This window comes from Astatotilapia calliptera, chromosome 13 (assembly GCF_964374335.1).
Source record: "Astatotilapia calliptera chromosome 13, fAstCal68.1, whole genome shotgun sequence".
In the NCBI taxonomy this organism is placed as follows: domain Eukaryota; kingdom Metazoa; phylum Chordata; class Actinopteri; order Cichliformes; family Cichlidae; genus Astatotilapia; species Astatotilapia calliptera.
The window spans coordinates 23,073,940-23,095,032 of record NC_137434.1 but is presented as its reverse complement, the minus strand read 5'-3'; the positions used below and the strand labels follow the sequence as shown (position 1 = coordinate 23,095,032).

Below are 21,093 nucleotides of genomic sequence, written 5' to 3'. Positions count from 1 at the left end.
AACAAAACCAAAAGCACTCTTAGATGTCGCAAACATCTGAACACACAGACACACAATAATGACATAACCATATCTACAAAGCTTCACTCTTGCAGCCCAGCCCTCCCCGCCCTTTCTCTCCATTGCTCCCTCTCCTCGCTGCCATTTCACTCTCTATCTTCACCCCATTTTTATGTCTGCATTATTTTAATCATTCAATCAAATCAGTCAATACTTTTATCATTGTGGCTAGCGGTGGGGGCTGCTATCTTGCTATCACTCTGTTCAGTAATTGCATTGTGACAGGGGATGATGGCAAGCGCAGAGCCTTTTCATTTGACGCTGGGTGTTTATCAGGCCGAGCCATCACTCCGTTTGCCGCTGTCACTCTGCACTCGGCTCGCCAGGCCTGCCTGATGCCCTTCATATAACTTTGCAGTGTAGACTGCGAGAGGCGAAGAGAAAAGAGATGGAGGGAGACGAGAGAATGAAAAGAAAGCTTTTGCGCTGCGTCGCGTCGCGTGTCTCTGCGTGAGGGAGATATAGATAGTGAGGTGTGTGCTTTACTATAACCTCATCTTTCACATTCTCTTTTCATTGCAAATGCTTTTATTATATCGGTGGGTGTGTGTCAGGCTGTCTATTTCTGTTAAGGAGTGTGTATGTGCATATACACACAGGTGAGTGTAACTGCAAGTAGTTATTGTGGTGGTATGCATATAAATCCTAAGATTGAAATGGCAAAAAGAAGCTGTATGATGTAGTAGACCAAAGATTTTCTGAAACAGAACACACGACACATGTTGACCCTGAAGGTTGTGTGAGAGGGTCACAGCGTGCTGTGTGTCCCACCATCTGCTCAGACAGAGGATGGCACCTCAGGCTCAACTAGTGCATTGAACTGAAAGACGGAACCCAACCTGACAGTTCATGAGCAGCATCCTACCGCCCGCTGTCACCACCGTACCACACATGAACGGTATGTACTGCTTTTGGAGGAATATATTCTGCCATCCAGTGTGCTGAACATGTGAAGTGAAGGTATCCTGTAGCATAATAACAAGGATCTTCATCTAAACAAAGGCTGTTACCCACCAATTAACCTGACATCCAGTCAAAAATCTTGCACATTTTAACAGTAAAAAAAAAGAGTTTACTTTGTTTTATGTACTAAATGAAGTGCATCTAATTAGTAAAATACAATATTCATACGTTTTTCTCATAAACCAAATATGTAAACCTGTCCAATGAAAGCGCAACCTAATGCAGAGTCTAGGATTATAAGATGTACGTTTCTCCTGTTGTATATATAAACATATTGTTGCTTTTGGCATTTTTGGCATTTTAATCTAGAGCAAAATAATTATAAAGAAAGTAAACTGAAAACAAAGGAGGGGGAAAAAAATCAGTGCTCACATGGACAACATGTGGTGAATGTGGTGTCAGTGACGGATGAAAGAGGGACGAGGAGAAGGAGAGGTGTGAAGGAAGGATTCCATCTCAAGCCACCAATGTCAAAACATGGTGTATTGACTGGCAAGAGATAAAACCCAGCTTTCAAACACACACACACACACGCACACATAGAATGGCACCTAACAGATCGATGGGACGCTGACGCCTGCTATGTGGAGAAGCCCTTAAGGCCCTTGCTAATAAACCCTATGGCTGACAGACTGCAGCACACCTGCAGTGTGTGTGTGTGTGTGTGTGCGCGTGTGTGTGTGTGAGTGTTTGTAAATACCTGAGTTGCAGTTGGAATGAATATTTTTGCTGACATGCAAAATGAAATTGTATATATCATGCTGAAATTATCCAGTTATCATAATGTTTTCACAACATTCACATCGTCTTTGTCAAATTCATAAACTTCACAATTCTCCATGTAACATAAACTATGTTAGTTGAGCTACATAAATGCATTTTCAGTTGCAGTGGGTTTATTTTTTTTAAATAAATATGTAAGATTTGGAATTTCTTTTTTTAGGGTGCTGGGCAAACTGCATCAGTCTAGCATGTTTTTGACTGTGGGAGAAACCCTGAACGAGCACAGGAAGGACATGCAAACTTCACATGAAATGCAAAATACCTCTATAGTCTGGTACTGAATAACATTTTGAATGAAATTTATAAATTTTTCTAACTGCTGAGTCCTCCTAAATGACAGTGTGGACATACTGTGGAGATGTTCAGGCAGTTGGGCGCTAAACATAAGCAGAAGCTGTTTTATTAACTCTGAACAGTAGTGCTTAACTTAATTAACATCATCTAAGTAGAGAGTTTGTATGCATATACCTGTAAAGGTACACACAGATATACAAACACAGACAGATGCCCACAAGCAGTAAATGATAGTGTCTGAATAGGTATGGATACTCCGTGCACATGCTGTGTGTGTATTGATCGGTGAGGGTTGGATTCATTAGGCAAGGCAAGCTATTTCTCTCACAGAAATATCTGTGTGTATCTCACTTACCATGAGCCCACCAAGGCAAGTCATACCTCCTCCTAACTCACACACTGCACCCCTGAGAGACAGATGAAAAAAGAGAGAGACGAGTTGGAGTGAGATTCACTTTGCTGAGCCAAACCAGCAGTTTAGTACTAAAACACACACTTGAGTTCATACTGTACAGTAGATGCACACAGATGTAGATACACACTCGCGCACACACGCATACTATCATACAAACTCTAGAACACACACACACGGGAAACACAGCAGGGTAAGAAATATCAATTCAACCATCAACCTGAAAGCTGAATATTGAACACTGAGAAGCACAAGCTCAATCAGCGGGAAATCTGAGGAATACACACACACACATCCACACCAGACACCCAGAGTCCTGTAGCTCGGATGCTCACTCAACCCCTCTTTCCATCCTCTTCCTCCTTTCATCTCCCTTCCCCTCCATCTCAACCACTGTCCTCTTTCATCCCTCCCTGCCTCGCTTGCTGACCTTCACTTCGCTGCTCTGATCAATACCCCTCTCTTCCTTGCCTCCCGCCTCTTGAATGTTAAAACAGGAAATCAAAGGGTGACGTTCCACCTTGAGTGGAAATCAAAAGTGCCTGGGTGCTTTTCAGCCCTGTGCCACAGGGCAGGCCGATGCTCAGCAGACAAGAGCAGGGGAAAGAGCAGCACAGAACAACAGATTTGCACAGAAAGGTCCAAGCATTTACTGCAGGTGTAAGTCTGATTTACATTTGAGTGACTTTCAGAAAGCCCGTGTTTCAGACTGATTTTCTGCCAATTAAATTTATGAACTTGTAAAACTCTGCACTGTTAAAAGGTCAATTAAAATATTACTTAAATCTCAAAGTAGAACAACAGAAATATTCTGGTGTATTAAATGTGTTACCCTTCCCACTTCTACTTTACTTTCCTCCACCTTCCTGGAAGTGATTTGTAATTTCAATTTTCTCCTTAATTTTACTGAAGAGTAGACACATTTTAAAGTCAGATTTCTATTATTTCTCTATTGTAGCTTAACAATCTGTCAGTGCAAAAAAGAAAGTATTGCTTTCCAAAATGTTTCAGAGAAAGAATGATGGTGCTCTTTTTGTTTCATTATCATAAAACAGCTTCCTGTCATAAGTGGGGTATTCATGTAGAAAAATATGGTTGAAAGTAGGGAGTTATATATGCTGCAGAAGATCTTTCTGAATACCTCACTTCTTTACAATAAAATAAAAATGAACGTTTAAGTTGTAAATATTTTACTGATGTCATACTACAGAACTTATAACTGTTGTTAGCTTTTGTGCATTTGGGGAAACAGGTGAGTTGTTTGTCGATGAAGTGAGTAGATCTAAAGAGAGGAAAAACTCACTTGAACATGTGACGTTTCTGCAGACAGTAATGCGCCATCACCTCTTCAGATGGCCACACACCTATATCAGAGAGAGACCAAGACAGAGCATGTTATTTACAACGCCTGACTGGTGTTACATGTTACAAACGTCTATCTTGCATATCTACAGTGATAAAACGCTTTGATATCTTTACCAAAACATTAAAAGAAATGAATATTGATACATAAAACCCAAAAAAAAACAATGAGTGTTCAGTGAAACATAATTGGATGCATTGTTTTTTTTCTCCAGTCTCTGTTCATTTGCTTCTCTTGTGCTTTCCACCTTGCCTGTGATCCAAGGCTTCTCTGTCTGTTTGTCTGTCTCCACGTCTGTCCTATCCTAAATCCTTGCCACACACTCTCTCTCATTGGGCACTGTGTATGCAAGTGTGTGTGCCTGAATGTGCGCGTATGTGTATGTGACAGGGGGTCCAGTGGGTGATAATCACAGCGTGCAGGCCTGTCTGGCTTATCACCTACTGTCAGCCCTTCTTCTTCTGCCGTGCATGTAACGCACACTAAAACGTGCACACTTGCATCCTCTGTACCGTTCCCCCTCTCTCTCAGCATACACATATATACCCGGTGACAAATACACACATCTTGGCAGTAGAAGAAGTAAACATTCATTTGAATAAAACTTCAGCTTTTTGCTTCTGGCTTTGAACAAGAAGGTTCGCCTTGGTGCTGTCTGTGTGTATTTGTGGGCACATGTGAATTTGTGTGTATGAGCGTGTGCTTGTGTGTTTGCGTGCGCAGATTTGTATGAGGGAGTTGTTTAAAATAGAGAATGAGGGGATATAGAATGAGTTTCAGAAAGCAAGCAAGCGAGGGATACAGAGATAGAAAATGAGCGAGGTAACGAGAGAAAACTGGGGAGGGGAGGAACGGAGGAGGAGGAGAGAGAAAAGGTGGTAGTCGATATAATAAGCGGCTTACAGGCGGTCTCTGTTCACCTCATGGGGTAGACATCACTGCTCTCTTGCTCTCCCTCTCTATGGCTACCTCTCTCACCCGCTCTCGCTCTAACTCTCTCTCTTTCCTCTCGCTCCGGTCTGCCAAGATTAGCTCAAGCAAGCAGGATTTAATAATGCCTATTGATAAAATGTCCAAATATTCCTTTCCCCCATTAAAAAAAGGGAAAAAAACACGCTTTCTACATCTCTCACACACACACACACACACACATAAAAATACAATGACAGCCAGAGTAGCTACACTTCTAGAAAGTGTCAAGACATTCAAGGCTGAAATACGGTGACATTTTAAATTTCATCTGTTACTCCCCTTTACTCAGGAGCTGGCCACACAGTATGGAAAACTTTATGCTGTCAGGCAACACGCTGGTCAGTGGCACAAAGGTAGAGCAATGCTGGAGCTCGTCATGCAAGTAACTGTTATGTGACATTTTCTTATTATTAATCTAGTTTTACTCTTAAAAGTTAAAATTGTGTTAGCCATCATTAATTTAGATAACAAATAATTTACTCAAGAAGCTGAGTAGGTTTACTCAAACAGCAGTGGAAGAAAAATGTATGATAAAATTTTCAGTTCAGTTCAATTCTATTTTACTTATATAGCATCAAATCACAACAACAGTCACCTCAAGGGTCTATATAGGGTTTGCAACAATCAGACAACCCCTTGTGAGCGAGAACATGGTGACAGTGGGAAGAAAAAACTCCCTTTTAACAGGAAGAAACCTCCAGAATAACCAGGATCAAGAAGGGGCAATCATCTGTTGTGACCGGTGGGAGGAAGACAGGGCAAAAGACACACTGTGGAAGAGAGTCAGAGATTTATAATAACTAATGCAGAGTGGTGTTGATAAAAGGTGCGTGAAGAGTGCTTTATGGGAAGACCCCAGCAGCCTGGGCCTATTGCAGCATAACTAAGGAAGGATTCAGAGTCAGCTGATCCAGCCCCAATTATTTGCTTTATCAAAAAGCCGTTTTAAGCCTAATCTTAAAAGCAGAGAGATTGTCTATCTCCTGAATCCAAACTGGGAGCCAGTTCCACAGCTCACAGTTTTTCATACGATAAACAATTTTGTACCATATTGTGAGTGTTTTCAGCATGAGGACATTGTATGTGACATAAACTGCAGCTCCAGGCTGTGCCAATAAAGAAAAGGGTCAGCTAGAGCAACGATGAAGCTCATTGTGGGTTTATCTTTGCAAGGAATTTGGTTAAAATAACACACTGTAAAATATATATACACATTATACTGGATATTGTCTGTCTTCAGAAGCATCGCAGTTCTCCCTTCAACTTTGATCCTTTTCTTTCTGATTGTATGCTCACATTATATTTTATAGCATGAGAACCCAGACCTTAGCCCCGTCAAATAACAGTTTAGCCCCTTCCCTCTATGTCAACAGATGACACTTGACATAAAGGGTCAACCAGAACATCTTGAGCAGATGAACAGTAGAGGGTGGTAATGTAACATTAAAGTGGGTATGTGCTACTAAAAGCAGAAGTAAAAATTAGGCTCTTCACACTTTCATCAGCTGCTGGCTTCTGATCATGTACACAAATCATGACAAATCTTTCCACCGTAAAAGACTATGTGTCACTTTTCTATATAGAAAATAACACCAGTCAACAGAGTATCTAAGAGTTCAGTTCAATCACAATAATGTAAAATCCCCACTTTCATCACTTTTATTGAGCCAGTCCTGTAACTGTTGCCCACACTCCCTCACACAACAAAGTCTATTCATACAAGGTTATGTGCATATGTACTGCAAAAGTGCGCACACATGTTTGTGAGAGTAAGACACCACTGGGTAATACAGCTTTGTAAAGCAATATGTGACTCTGATGGTTAATCCCCAACTCCAATAACATTAATAGCCCAAGGTGATAAGAACTATATGTGCTTGCATGTGTGATAAGTATGTGGCATCTGTTTTTGTGTGTGTGCCTCCTAGGTCGAGGTGCACTGTAGGAAATGAAAGGATCAAGAGCAGAGAACAGATTACTCTTCCTACTCAGGATAATGAAATTATTTCCCACCTTCAATTACTAGATGAAGTAAGAAAGCAGTCCAGGTGTGTGTGTGTGTGTGTGTGTGTGTGTGTGTGTGTGTGTGTGTGTGTGTGTGTGTGTGTGTGTGTGTGTGTGTGTCTAATATATTTATCAGTCCCAGGAACTAAACCTTGTCACTACTATTATCCTGAAAACCATATGTGTGGCTACGGGACTGTGTGTTTGGCACGATCATTGTTAACTCTGTAAGATGTCATGTGGTCACTCAGGTTAATATAAAGCATTTTTCTCATCTAAAAACTCTGTGCATATATGAAATTTGCAGAGGGGAATTTCCAATTTTACTTCTATATATCATTGAAGTGTTCCTGCTGAGTTTCTTTTATTTTTCTTGTTGTTCTCCATACAGTTGCTCATTTTTGTTTGTTAAGCTACTTAACACTGACCTATCAATCGTTCAAGCATAATAAAGACACATAACTCATTGGATGACCCAACACTGTGTCTATACATAACAGACAAAGACAATTCTTAATTCAGTTGGATCTTTAAGCTCTATGTTAATAGTAGTTGGTTTTTATGAGAGGCAAATGGAACAGAAATGTTCCCATTTCTTTAGTTGAATCTATGAAAAATGTTGTTTGGCAGGCATAAATGAGCATTTCTGCACCAATAAGGAGATTGCCAGAGTTATTAGCTAGAATATCTCTGCTATCTCCGCTTGGTGCACAGCATGTCCTTAAAAAAAAAAAACTAAGGAAATTGAACTAAGGAGGACAAAAGCAGAAGCGACAACCCTGAAAAACTATCTATAGCAGATGAACGATATTTGAAAGTTATGTCTCTGAAATTGGAAAGAATCCAGCAAAGCAAAACTTGAGAAATGTTTCTAAGCCTTCAGTTGATCTATTGTTCACCAGAGTAAGTGAGGCTGTCAATTAGCTTAAGGAATTCTTAACGAATGAAATGAGAACTGGGTTGGAAAACAGTGGGAACATGTTGTGTGGAGTGATGAATCCAAGTATGAAATCTTTGGTTCAAATCGTGTTCCAAATGTATGGCGGATGTTGGGAGAGCGGTACAACCAGTGTCTACAGCCATGTACAAAACACAGTGGAGGCTTTGTCATGGTTTGGGGCTTTCTGGCAATTCAGCCAGTGGTGTTGGGGATCTTGTGAATATTAGTGGAACTATGAATACAGGAAAGTACATTTAGATTTCGATCCATCATGCAACCCCATCTGGAAAGTATCTGATTGACAATAGCTTCATTTTTCAGCATGGCAGCGATCACAAACACTCTGCCGGTACAGTAAAAACATACAATGCAATACTATCAGTCATGATTTAGCCTCCCAGAGCCTAGACCTCAACATTATTGATATCTTGATATAAAACAGAACAAAAGGAAGCCAACATCCAAAGAAGAGCTTTAAATGTCATTCACGAAGCACAGAGGAGTATTCCTGGTGACTTCTTTTTTTTTTTTTTTTTTGCCTGTCCCGTTTGGCTCTTTTGCCATCAGAATTGTTGTCTAAAGGCAAAGAAAGATGCCCAACGGATTTACTTTACCAAATTGACCATCCCAGCCTTGCCGTAATGGTCCATTTGATTCACCTTTTATTGTTTATTTTATTTTCACTTACTGAATACGGGACAGACTTGACTGGGGGAAAGAAGGGGAGAAAGAAAGAGGGAAAGAGAAACAGCTGAGAAGAGGGACGGGGGAGAAGGGCAAAAGACAAAAACCAACAGAACGGGCAGAGAAAAAAAAATGCATATATCAATCACCTGGGTCACCTGCTGAGAAAGAAAAAAGAAAACAAGCAGAAGAGAACAAGAGTAATAGAATAAACAACATCACAATGATATATGGGAATATGACAGTAAATACTAAATATTAAACATTATTGTGCAGCACATAAGATCAACAGAACACAGTGTGCTTTGAGGTAGGAGCCAAAAAGGGTGTAGTTTGTGGGTGTGATCACCCGTGTGTACACCTGTGAGCATTGACGCGCTTGTTTTTTGTTTTTTAAAAGGTTCCTTCATGTAATAATCTGCTAGAGGGTGTGGGGGGGCCACAGCCCCGTCCTCCAGGGCATGAAGCAGGTATGGAGGAGATCAAAACTCCAGACATCCAGAGGCCCCCAGAACACAAGAGACCAAGGAAGACCAACAGAGGGGCAGCCGCGCCACTGTCCCAGAAAGAGCTGAGGAGAGTCCCAGATGAGGGCTCACCCAGCAGCCGCGGAGCAGAAGCCAGGGGGAGTTGCAGTGACGCGCCCGTGAGCTCCGCCGGCAGCCAGCCGCGCCTGAGTGACCGAGCCCCAGGCCGAGAGGCCGGGGGCACCCCACCTCCGAAGTGGCCCGAGCGAGCCCCAGGCTCCAGGCCCCGATAAGCGGCCGCCAAGGAGTGAGCCGGTGTGTACCTGGACGCCCACCCCCGGACACAAAGAGCCACCAACGCACCGATGTCCGAGGGGGACCGCCACTGGCAGGGGAAGTGGTGGTAGGGGGAGATAGGCCTCCAAACCTTGGAGGGCCTGAGATGTCCCCAGAGAGGTGGCGCCTGACACCCAACCTGACATATAGACACAGAAATACAGGCACACACAGATACAAACATCCATTCCCACCCTCATGCTCTCATATGCACTTACTCCACACTCAACCAACGTGGAGACAGACATCCTGGTGACTTCTTAAAGAAATCACAAGACATTTTGCCAGCTGTTTTGAAGAATATGGGTTATTATAACAAAAATTGCCTTTCAAGCTCATTAGAACTGCAAGAACTCTATATACTGCATTTCTATATATTTTTGAACATGTTTCAATAGAAACATGTTCAAATTACTGGAACAATTTCCTATTTTCCTAGAAAAATCGAAATGGGGGTTCATGACTTTTGCACAGTCCTGCATCCCAGAACACAGCAGTTTGTTTAAGATTACATTTATAATGTAATTATATAGCCACCAAATGTACACCACCAAAGCCAGAAATACATATTTTCAATGAAGAAAACATAACATGCAAAAATGCGTTGGATAAAAACATTTTTGTAGTTTTTAACTTTTCTTAAAACGTTGGCCAAAGACATGCTTGATTGCAAACATAACCCTATGGACCCTTTATAAAATAAAATATTCACCACGTTAATATTCCATGAGGTGAAGGTCCTGCTGAAATGTTAGTTTCTACAATGCACTGAATCTAATGTATATCAGCACGGTCTTCATTTGTTTTCATTCTGGTGACCACTAACTGACCCCAGTTACTACACAACTTACGGCAGCGCTAATCTGGCTTCAGTCAGTAATCACACGCACAGGGATAGAATTATCCATCTATCCTGCTGTTTTCTTAGTGCTGCCTTTCCAGGTGGCAGCAGTCTAGGGAAGGTAACCTGGTAACCCAGGTACCCTTTCCCTGCCTGTGTCCTCTGCATCTTCTTGAGGTATTTTGAGGCCAGGAAACTTAGCTAAAGGGTTATTTCAAGTATCTCAAAGGGGATCCAGGTATTATCATCTAACTAAGCCAAGATAAGCTAACAGTACTTGAGACGAGGCTTTTACTCTGTTCTCAATACCAAGAATTAATTAAACACTGCCGGAACACTTTCATTTGAAAGATAACAAGATCTGCTTAAGTTAGCTGGTGCTGAAAACAATCTAAACTGCTGCTTTTCAGACTGTGTAAACATTCACTCAAGTTCATTCATTCAAGTCAAGCTCTTTGCAGTTAGTTGGGTTTTCAGTCATCTCTTCTTTTAGCATGATAAAGGTCAGTTTAGTTATAAGACAACCAACCTAATCATATACTGGTGTGTGTGCAAGGGGCTGTATATTTGTCTTTGCAACACTGGAGTGTGATGAGATATGAGGGACTGGTAAACAGTTTTCCTTAACAAGCAGAAATTTAGCTTGCTTTCCTTTCACTCAAGGAAATAAAATGTTTGTTTTCACATTTCTTTCATCTGCCACTGCCGGGTTTCCTGCTGAGGACAGAATACTCCTGTATAGGACTATCAAGAGGATAGCATGAGTAAAAGATGAAATAAAGGGAAAACAGGAGGATGCATAAGAAGAAGATGATGAATGGAGTTGAGAGGGATGTGTTGGGAAAATGAGGAGTGTAAAAGAGCAGTGACATGAACTGGGTAGGAAGAAATATGAAGAAGTGATGGATATGGGGTTAGAAAGTCAGGTCATAAAGCATCTGTTGAGTAATGACAGAACGCGACACAAGTAAGGAAAATGAAGAAGTGATGAAGAGGCGGAAAAGTGCAACACAGAGAAAGAGAGGTATGGGAATGAGAAAGGGCATAGGAGGGAGAGAGGTAAGAAAGAGAGGAATGGATGATGAAAAAAATAGACTCTGGGCAGGGGGTGGTGGAGGTGTCAAGATGGGGGTTAAGTGGGCCATGATTTTGCTTTGTGCACGCACACACTACTACATACTGATACACACACCTCTCTGTTACTCTCTTATACACACAAGCAGACACACACACACACATAGTGTCTTTCTCTCCCCTCAGGCCTAGTATGTCTTCAGACTCTGTGGCTCTCTGGTGGTGATCTGTCTCCACATTAAGCGAAGCCTCAGATAATTCCTAAGCCTCCTCCATGGCCGATCCAATAAGGGATAAGGCTCTCGGCTGGCCATGATCAACTGACAATCTGTCCTCTCACATGGCCACTTTAGTGAAGGCCAGGATTACCCCAGCCAGCATAGGCAGGGTAAACACAGTTCATAAGACCACATAGCTGTGTGCATGTATGCTCTCTGTTTGTGTGGGTGAAAGAGAGAATCAGAGAGAGGGTGAAAGTAAAATGGTTAAGAAAGCCAGAAACAGACCAACAAAGATTCTTCACAACGATGCAAGCATTTGTGAGTATGGGTGCTTCTGTCTGTGCATGGCATCACCCTGAGGCACAGGTGACCTGCTTCTAGTTCGTTTTATCAGCTGTGGATTAACAAAATCACACACACACACACATACATATATATTGTATGTAGTGAGTAGTACCTCATACAAAAATTTAATTACTTTTTAAATAATATGTGTGTGAATGTGTGGATGACTGGATGTGTAAAGCGCTTTGGGGTCCTTTGGGACTAGTAAAGTGCTATACAAATACAGGCCATTTACCATTTACCATATACTATAGTATATTTTATATATATTGCCACCATACATCCACTATTGACAAAAAGACAGCTATTTAAAAAAATAAAAAGTTATATTCACAGTGTGCAGACTTTCACTCCTCATAAACAGTTTGTTAATCAAGACTTTGATTCATTCTAGCCTCATAATCTCTCTATGCTCTCCTTTTCTTTCTATCTCAACCCCCAAAACCTCCCTCAGCCTGATTCTCATAGAGATCTCTTCCTGTTAAAAGGGAGTTCTTCCTCCCCACCGATACCAAGTGCTCGCTCACAGGGTATCTTATTGACTGGGTTATATCTAACATTGTAAGATCTTAGCCTTGCTTTATAAAGTGCGTCAAAACCACTTTTATTGTGAATTGCTAGTTTATAAATAAAACCGAATGAATTTGATTAAATAGTAGTTTGTGGAGTATTAGGTTTCTTCTGCTTATTGTGTTTTTAGTGATGTGTTTTTTCTTACTAGGAGGTCTAACTGAAGAGAGCAGGTTATGTTGACATTGCAATAGTACAATTCTAGTTATATATGACATATATCCTAGTAATGAAAAGAAAACTGCAATCAGTTTAAAACATTATAAAGACCCTTTAACCTTATGAGTCTTCAATAAATCTTTAAAGTAAGCTGCATATCAACAGGGATAAAGACCAAAAAGAACAAATGTAACTATTTTATTTTCTAGAATTTTACTAAGCAAAAAAAGCACAATGATTTATGCCCTTTAGACCTTCATCCCCTGACAAATTAGATTAGATACTGCTTTATAAAGGCTTGAGCTATTATTAGCAATGTGTTAATATTAATAGCAATTACAAAATGATCATTCTGCCTTGCTGGTATGGTAAATACACATGCTGTGAATAGGCAGTTTAGATAGCCTATTCGCCTTTCACCAGAAGAGCCAGGCGGTGTGTGATAAGCATCGACATTCTAGCCAACAGAGTCCGCCTTGGAGACACTCCTGATCCCTTTTTCCATTGGAAAAGGCTCATTTTAGCATGCACTCACACACACACTGACACACCAGCACATGCACACAAACATGCACTCGCACACACACTTGAAGGACTGTGCAGAGCTTCGATAAGCGTGGCCTCTCTCTCAATCTCTCTCTTTCTCTCTCCCTCTCTCTCTCTGAGTAAACATCGTTTTGGATTAGGCAGAGTATAATGAGAGCAGGGGGCTATCTGCCCACCGCGCCTGCATTGTGGCCCCCCGCTCCTCTCTGAGGGGGCCGGTACCAATCTTTACTCTGCTATTTATCCCCCTCCTCTGATAGCTTACTTATCTGCAGCAAAATGCCAGGGCTGACTGCCTGTCTAACTGCTCCAATACTGTAACTGCCTGCACAGTTCTCTGCCCGCCGTGCGTTTGTCTTCAAGTCTGCAAAAGCATTAAGACAAACGCATGTCTACATCTCATTTTATCTCTCCTCTACCTGTCTATCAGTATTTGTGTCAACATGAAAGATTCTTTTCTTGAACCTTGATATCATAGAGCAGAGCCTCAGCGTACAGCAGGGGTTCTCAAAGATTTGATGAGTGAGTGCCAATTTAGAGAGAAGGCCACACAGGAAAAATGTAGACATCAAACACCTTTTTCTTAGTGTCTGTAATGTGTCTGCTCTAAGGATGGGTGTTTATGTTACTCATTATAATAATTTTTGTACCGGTAATATATATTTTTCTAACCCAGTAGACACATAGAGATTAACCAAGTAATTATTATTTTAGATTTACCTCATTATTGTATTGTATTATAGTAAGTATAGCACTTTAGCAATTGCCAGCTTCAATTATAAAGCCCAGGAGACGATGACACATGATGAACAAGTGTACCTATAAGTTGTTGCATAAACTAAGTCTGTGCAACTTTTAAAGTTTAGGTACTCTTGCTTATCTTTATAGCTTTAACTATCACAAAAGCAGTGGGCCTTTTATTTTTTATTTTACTAAGCTCATGCCATTCAAGGAAGCATTCTGCATTCCGCATCCATGCTGAATTTAAACTTTAAAACTTTTTCAAGTCCAACTTTTGCTTTCTTTTCTAGAGGATCGTTCTACTTGGTGAGAAAAGAGCTGGACCAAGAAGCCAAGCTGAGCTGTTGGATGTAGCGTGTTTTCTTTTCGGATTCAATTGTTGAATGAATGTAACAGTGCGCTACAGTTGGAGTGAAAGAAAATGCACCAAGCTTGACAACAACATCGTGAACTGGCTTCCTTCACCACCTATCCCATCATGGCTTGCACTTCTTGTGGACAGTGAATAGAAGAGAATGTGCACTTGATGAAATTACATGTGATGTGCAGGCATTGTGAGCAAAGGAACCAAGAGAAAGTTGGGCTTACAGGAGAGGAGTTGAATGAAGTATATCTATATCTGAAAAAGAAATAGACGGAGAGTGAGAGAGATACAGCAGCAGAGAATTACAGTGAGGGGGGAACAATCAAGTGGATGCAATGTGGCAAGAGACAGGAGGAGACAGAAACAAAGAGGGGGTCTGACATGTGGCTAATAGACATATCAGCACTGAGGTGTTGGGTTTAGCTGGCAGACGAGAGCTTTGCAGAGCTTCATTCATTGATTAGCATACGGAGAGTGGCATAGGGCCATGTGACAACCCTAGATTATGATGTGCGCGGGCACACACACACACACACACACACGCACACAAAGTGAAGATTGCCATAGATTGCATCTCTCTTCTTCCTTGGAGAAAGGCAAGGATGTCAAATTACAGGGTGTCACCTGCACCAAGCTATCTACTTTCTTGAATGTTAATGTATAAACAATTAGGACAAGAAAAAAAAGTGGGGAAGAAAGAAAGAACGAAAGACTTGTTCTTTTCAATAAGAAACATGCAGTGATAACCAACTAACCACAATTATACAGTGATATAATTAATATCAGTGTATTTCTTTATTCTACTGTCCTTAAATCACATAAACTTCCCTCTCCCTATCAGATCAGCTCCACCTCCAAATGTCCTGATGGAAGACAAAAACCAACGAAAATCCAACATTTTTTCAGTTTCCGTTTACCTTCTGTGTCTCTCATGTCCTTTTCTAGTCTGTTTTTTTTTCAGTACTTGAGTAGCATGTTATATGAATGTAATTTTAAGATCAATAACACTGAATTTCATTCCCATCTTAGTGCGATTAAGAACACTGCAACACTTCCAGGACAATTGATATTAAGATCTGCAATTTAAATAAGATTATTAAACTTGAGCAGACAGCAACCATCAGCTTCTGTCTGAGCCTGACCAGACTTCATACTGAAGATCTAGTGAAGAGAGCAGAGTCACCAACTACAACACAGGCACCGGTCTTCAGTGAGGCGACGTCCAGACCTGAAGGAGATACATCACAGACACAACCAGGAGAAATCTCGTTGCTTTGTTGTTCCTTTGTTTTGTTTTTTAAATATCTACATGGTTAAACATTCGTGAATACATCCCCCCAGGTTCTAACTAGTTCTGACTTCTACTTCAACATCTGAGGTATCCAAGTAAGAACATTCAACATGCGCCTTTTTAATCTTCCCTCTCAATCCATTCTTCTGACAAGACTTCCCTAAAATGAAATTCAAGTTGAAGGGTATGCATCTGGAGGAAATCCAGATGAATTGCAAATTCATCTCATCCAAGTAAAAGAACAATTTAAAAATAGCAACAGTGCCAGAGGCTCTTTAGAAGTGCACAAGGAGATGCCCCTTAACCTGACAACAAAACCGCGACGTTAAGAATCAACTGTTTGCCGATATAAGAAAACAGTGAAAACTGAGTTTTTATGAATTTATGAATCAAAAGTCCCCAACCAAAAGATATTCTGTTTCCAACGACGCAGAGCAAAGAAATACAGCATACTAATTTTCTGATGATCAACAAATCAATTAGTTAAGTCTTCACAACTGACAACTGAGCTTCATCTGCTGTCAACCATCAAAAGCTCCACAGCCACAACTATTATTTCTACCTTGAAGCTGAGATTGCTTCAGTCAGTGAACACCTTACTGATAATGCTTTTATAACACTTGAAGAAATGCTATTACATTTTTATATTTCACTTTTTCTGTCATGGTTGTCTCACTAAACTCACTAATATTCTCTTCCGCAGACTTTTTTGATATGTGACCTTCTCTTCCAGTTATACATAAAAAAGACAGACAGGAAATTATAACCTGAATTCCTACACCCACTCCACCACAAGTCAGTATGAGATAAGTAGGAATATAGCAGAGTGTGTATAATTTTCGATGAAAACATGTCCGCACTTAAGGATGGGGTTTTTTTCTACTTCTGTGAGCTCATCAGCGTAGGAGAGAGGAGGCCATGGGCTGTACACCAAAAAGACAGCAAAATTCAGAGAGAGGCAACTGACAAGAGGATAAAAAGATATATTCAGGAAGAGTTAGAGAGATGTGGAGTGGGTGAGGGGAAGAAAGGGGGGGGGGGGGGGGGAGAGAGAGATATCCAGGGGTCTGCCCAACAACTGCACTGATGCTTTAAACATGAGACCTAGATTTTCTATCTCAGTGAAGAGGTGCCGAAGGAAAAAGAGAGGAGATGGATGAAGACATAATAAAAGGGAGGTTATAAGAACCAAAAGGAAGGGTGAAGGAGGTAAACACGGAGAGGCAGATCTGTTTAGGACTGAATGACAGCGATGCTGGGGGGTAAAATTGTCAAATTGACTGTGGCTTTGTTTTAACTGTGTAAGTAGACTGTGAATGCTCTTACTGTGGCAAACCAGGTATCACATATGCAAGTATTATCCAAACAACACCTGTAGTAACTACAGGCAATACATGCATACACCTCCATGCATGTGAAGCTGCAACTAAAGATTATCCTGGTAATATCTTTTTTAAAATAACATTTTTTTAAAGTTGGATCAAATTTCCACAATCCAAAAACATCTGTTTCACTCACTCACTAAAATTGCACATGTATGGCATCTTCCTTGAAAAGCTACATTAATTGCCCAGTCTTACCACACTTTTTGGTTATATTTGGTTGTTGTACTCACCTGTCAAAAAGATGACAGCTGTGTATCAGTTGATAAAAACTAACACAGGAGCAGTATTTTGTGCTTTAAGTCTGGATGAGGGTAGGAGGTGCTACAGAAAATACAGTAACTGTATGTGTTTTAGCCTCTTTAAAAACTAACTGCCCGCCAAGGTGCTTCCAGTCCAGGACGAGCCAGCACCAAGCTGACCAAACTAAACCGCCCTTATTCAGTGTGATTATCTGTGAGTTTTCTTTTTTCTATTAGACATTAATAACTTAAAAAATTGCAAGTATTTCTACCACTGCTTTAGCACAAAATCCACAGAAATCTTATTGACTTTGATCCCACTTTACTCTCTTCTCTGCTCCCTTCCTGTCTCTTAGTCTCAGTCCAGTCACTGAAAAAATATTAGAAAGATGAAAAGCAAAGCAAAGTAGTGACTGTGAACTGAATGTGCAGATGAGTCAAACGGGTGTGAGCAGCATTGACTGATAGGAGGTGAGATGGAGGTAGAGTGTTAATTTGGGAGGTTCATAAGAGGAAGACGAACCCCTGGGCTCTATGTCACACTCTCTCTCTCTCTCTCTCTCTCTCTCTCTCTCTCTCTCAAGAGAAATAAATTGCTGTGCAACAAACTCACCATGAGAGGCAGGCAAGTGTATGCATAGTGTGTGATACAGCGGTGCCTGTGTGTATTTCCAACTGAGTTAGTGTCCGCGTGTGCGAGCACTTTCGTGTGTGTGTGTGTGTGTGTGTGTGATGGGCTGCCTGAAGGCTCCCTGTGTGCAGGCGTTTCATTGGAGAGGCAGATGAACGGGGCAGATATCCTGGGGCGGCCTGGCAGTGGCCAGAGCTTTATCTGAGCTGAAACGATTTTAGCACTCCGTTTTGGAGCACTAACCCAGGAGCAATGTCAGCCCCTCCTGCTCCTTTTTCTTCTCCCTGCCCTCTTCTCCTCCATGCCTTTTTCTCTTTGGCAATTTCTTCTCTTTCCTCCTACTTATTTTTTCTTCTCTCGTTTTCTATCACTGGCTGGATATTGGGTTGTAGATTTTAAGAAAAGATACTTTTTCATTCAGTTAATTTCAGATTAGTTTGTTCTTCGGTACATTTTTGAACAGAGGGAAAGAAAGAGCAATAAAGAAACAGGTCAGAGACTAAAACAAGTCAAGTCAGAAGCCCAAACTACGGGGAACATTAAAAAGTTTTGTCTGTGATCCCCTTCAGTGGTGTGTCATTGTGCATTTCCTGCTACGACACCAATTAAGCTGGCTCTCTGGCTTCAACTCAGACATCAAACAGCAATCTTTAGTGAAATCACACAAACCAAAGAGCAGAACGTCACAATTTTATTGACATTGTGCACATGGATTCATTCCCCCAGATCAGCCAGATTTTAGTGGAGTGTTGCTGTAAGGGGGAAAGTTACTAAACCGAACTGAACTGCAGTGAGCACCATTATGTACTCATTAACAACATGTAATAATTGCAAGAGTTTATTCGGTCACAATAACAAAACTCTTCTTCCCTCTCTGCTCTATTCATCAGATTTATGTCTCTTTGACTTTCTTCTATTACCCAAATAAAATTCAAGTTAAAGGTCACCTGAATTTACACAGTAGAGGAGCACAAGCGGACAAGGCAAGTGGAGAGTATAGGACTTCTAACAGCAACCGGAGCACTGGAAGAGGTGAACGCCTGTACGGGGACAGAATGGCTGCTGACGCTAAATCAGGTAAGGTTTTCACTTTTTGAGAGCAGAGCTGCCAAACTCTTTTGACCACAAAGTGTAGCATTTATATTATTAAATAATCTGCAGCTTAATCAATTAACTGTCCATTATATAAAAACTTTAATGTGTATTAACATATGATCCTCGGAACCTTCCTAAGCGTAAGAATTTTATGAATAAAGACAGAAAAACACAATTTTTGGCATTTTATGTTATTATATGAATATTTACATAGTTGTAAAGGAATAACCTGCATCAAAAAAGAGGCACTTAAAGCAACATTTAAGGATATAAGAAGTTATCATAAGTCTAAGCAGCCTGAGAATTTAAATATAATATTATATCATATCATACATTTAAATATTACACGGGATATTGAATTAGTGTGATTTTAAAGCCATGCTGTAGTCATTGGCTGTGCCTGGGTGTTCATGGCTCGTTTTCTGACACAGACATAGACTTTTTGTTTTGAGCATCCTTAATATTTAAGTTTTGCTCCTTGTTCTTAATGAAATATAGAATTGTTTATATATATTTTGTTTATTTTACCTCTCCCCTGTCCTCTATATGTGCTCAGCCTGTTTGTTGAGTTTGAATTTGGGTATTTTCTCCTTCAGTTTCTTATATGCTTTGTTGTTGATTTTTATAGTTGTCATCTTGAAACTTTTAGGGGGTTTTTCCACAGTATTTTTGTCCCCAGTTGCTTTGTATTTATCTTTAGTCTTACAGAAGGGTTCCTAATTTTTCTCTTAGTGAATATGTGCTTGGTTAAGTTTTCTGTTCTTTGGATAAAAATCATTTTTTTATTCTAAACTCCAAGTTATTGTGAGCTACTCATTTTTTTTGTATTTGAGTTAGTTCTCTCTGTGCTTCCTTTCTGTTCCTCCACCTGTTTAATCGTCTTATTGGTAAATGGTAATGGTAAATGGCCTGCATTTGTATAGCGCTTTTCTAGTCCATAGGACCCCAAAGCGCTTTACACTACATTCAGTCATTCACCCATTCACACACACATTCACACACTGGTGATATTGTTTGTCCTTTGTCTTTCAGCGTTCAGTCTTTCCTTACACGAAGTTAATCTCGTTCCTCTGTTTAGTTGTGCCTTACCTCCTGTTTTATTATGGTAGTTATTGCCCTCTGTGTCTAGTTTAACTTCCCCTGTCTCATTATGTTAATTATCTTCACCCGTTGTTACCCACCTGTTTCCACACCCCTTATTAGCCCTCACTGTGTTCCTGTGTGTGTATATAGCCTTCTCTTTATGTTGTATGAACCTTGTCACATCATATTGTCTACGTAATCTGACTATTTGTTTCAAGCAACATGCATAACTCCCTTTGACAGGATGTCACATCCCTGTCTGTAAAATCAGGTAGTATTCTGAATGCCACCTTAAATTGCTAGTTTTACAGCTTAACATTAAGTTACATTGAATTTTCCCAGTTGGAGGTTGGACATTCACACTTAGCTGTCCGGCCAGGACTAATCCAAGTGCAGCCTCCAGCCACCACTCCAGGCCTCACATATTTACTGCCTTTTGCAAAATGTCCTATATTTTACATGAGGCTCTCAGGCAGAGGTATGCTGGTCTTCTGCAATCAGAGCCATTATCACACTGGGTTGATGGCAAAGGTTCACCAAGCAGCAATAGGGTGGATGGTACCTTTCCTGCCTGCTCCCACTCTCTCTTCTCATCTCCCCCCTCTCCCTCTCTCACTTTCCTAGTTCATTCCCAAACTCACCCCAGCACCACCATCGCTGGTCATCACTCGCTTTCTTTTCTCTCCTGCATTTACCTTGGCTGCCACATGGGGAATTAAGTGGTATTACGAGGAAAGGCTTCTAGCTGAGCTTAACTGCATTACATGAACAGGTAATATACCCTGAGAGTGTGTGAGAGAAAGCAACAGGATGGAGGGTGGAGGTGCAGGGGGGCACTGTGGGAGCGAGAGAAAGAGTAGAAGGGAGAGCAAAGAAAGAAAGGGGGTCTTAAGTGAATTGTCAACTCAAACGCTCTAATCACAGTGAAAGCTCTGGACAAAGAGCACCCACGGACGCCAACGGAGCACACCCTGGGGGCAACGAAAGGCCACTTAGCCCTCTCTGACTCCCCCTATAGCTTTTTCTGTCTGCTTCTCTCTCTTTCTCTCACAGGTCTCTTCAAAATAATACCTTCCACAACACCTGAGGGAGGAAGGGAGGCAGGGGAACAGAGGAAAGTACAGAAAATATAACAGATTTATCACACTTAATGTGTGAAATGTGCAGGCAAACAGGTCGGCAAAGCTCAAATTAGTACCATGTGAAACATAGACATACTTTAACCAGAGC

General features: G+C 41.0%; 1 protein-coding gene across 5 annotated transcripts in view; it reads right to left on the bottom strand.

Annotated features, from left to right (window-relative positions):
- camkmt (calmodulin-lysine N-methyltransferase) overlaps window positions 1-21,093 on the bottom strand; it is a 116,617-nt gene that overhangs the window by 31,394 nt on the left and 64,130 nt on the right. For all 5 annotated transcript variants that reach the window (XM_026189212.2, XM_026189211.2, XM_026189216.2 and 2 more), the window contains 2 exons: window positions 3,816-3,876; window positions 2,456-2,507 (listed from right to left, as the gene is read on the bottom strand). In XM_026189212.2, the coding sequence (XP_026044997.1) occupies window positions 2,456-2,507; window positions 3,816-3,876 (113 nt within the window). The remainder of the gene's footprint in view (window positions 1-2,455; window positions 2,508-3,815; window positions 3,877-21,093) is intronic.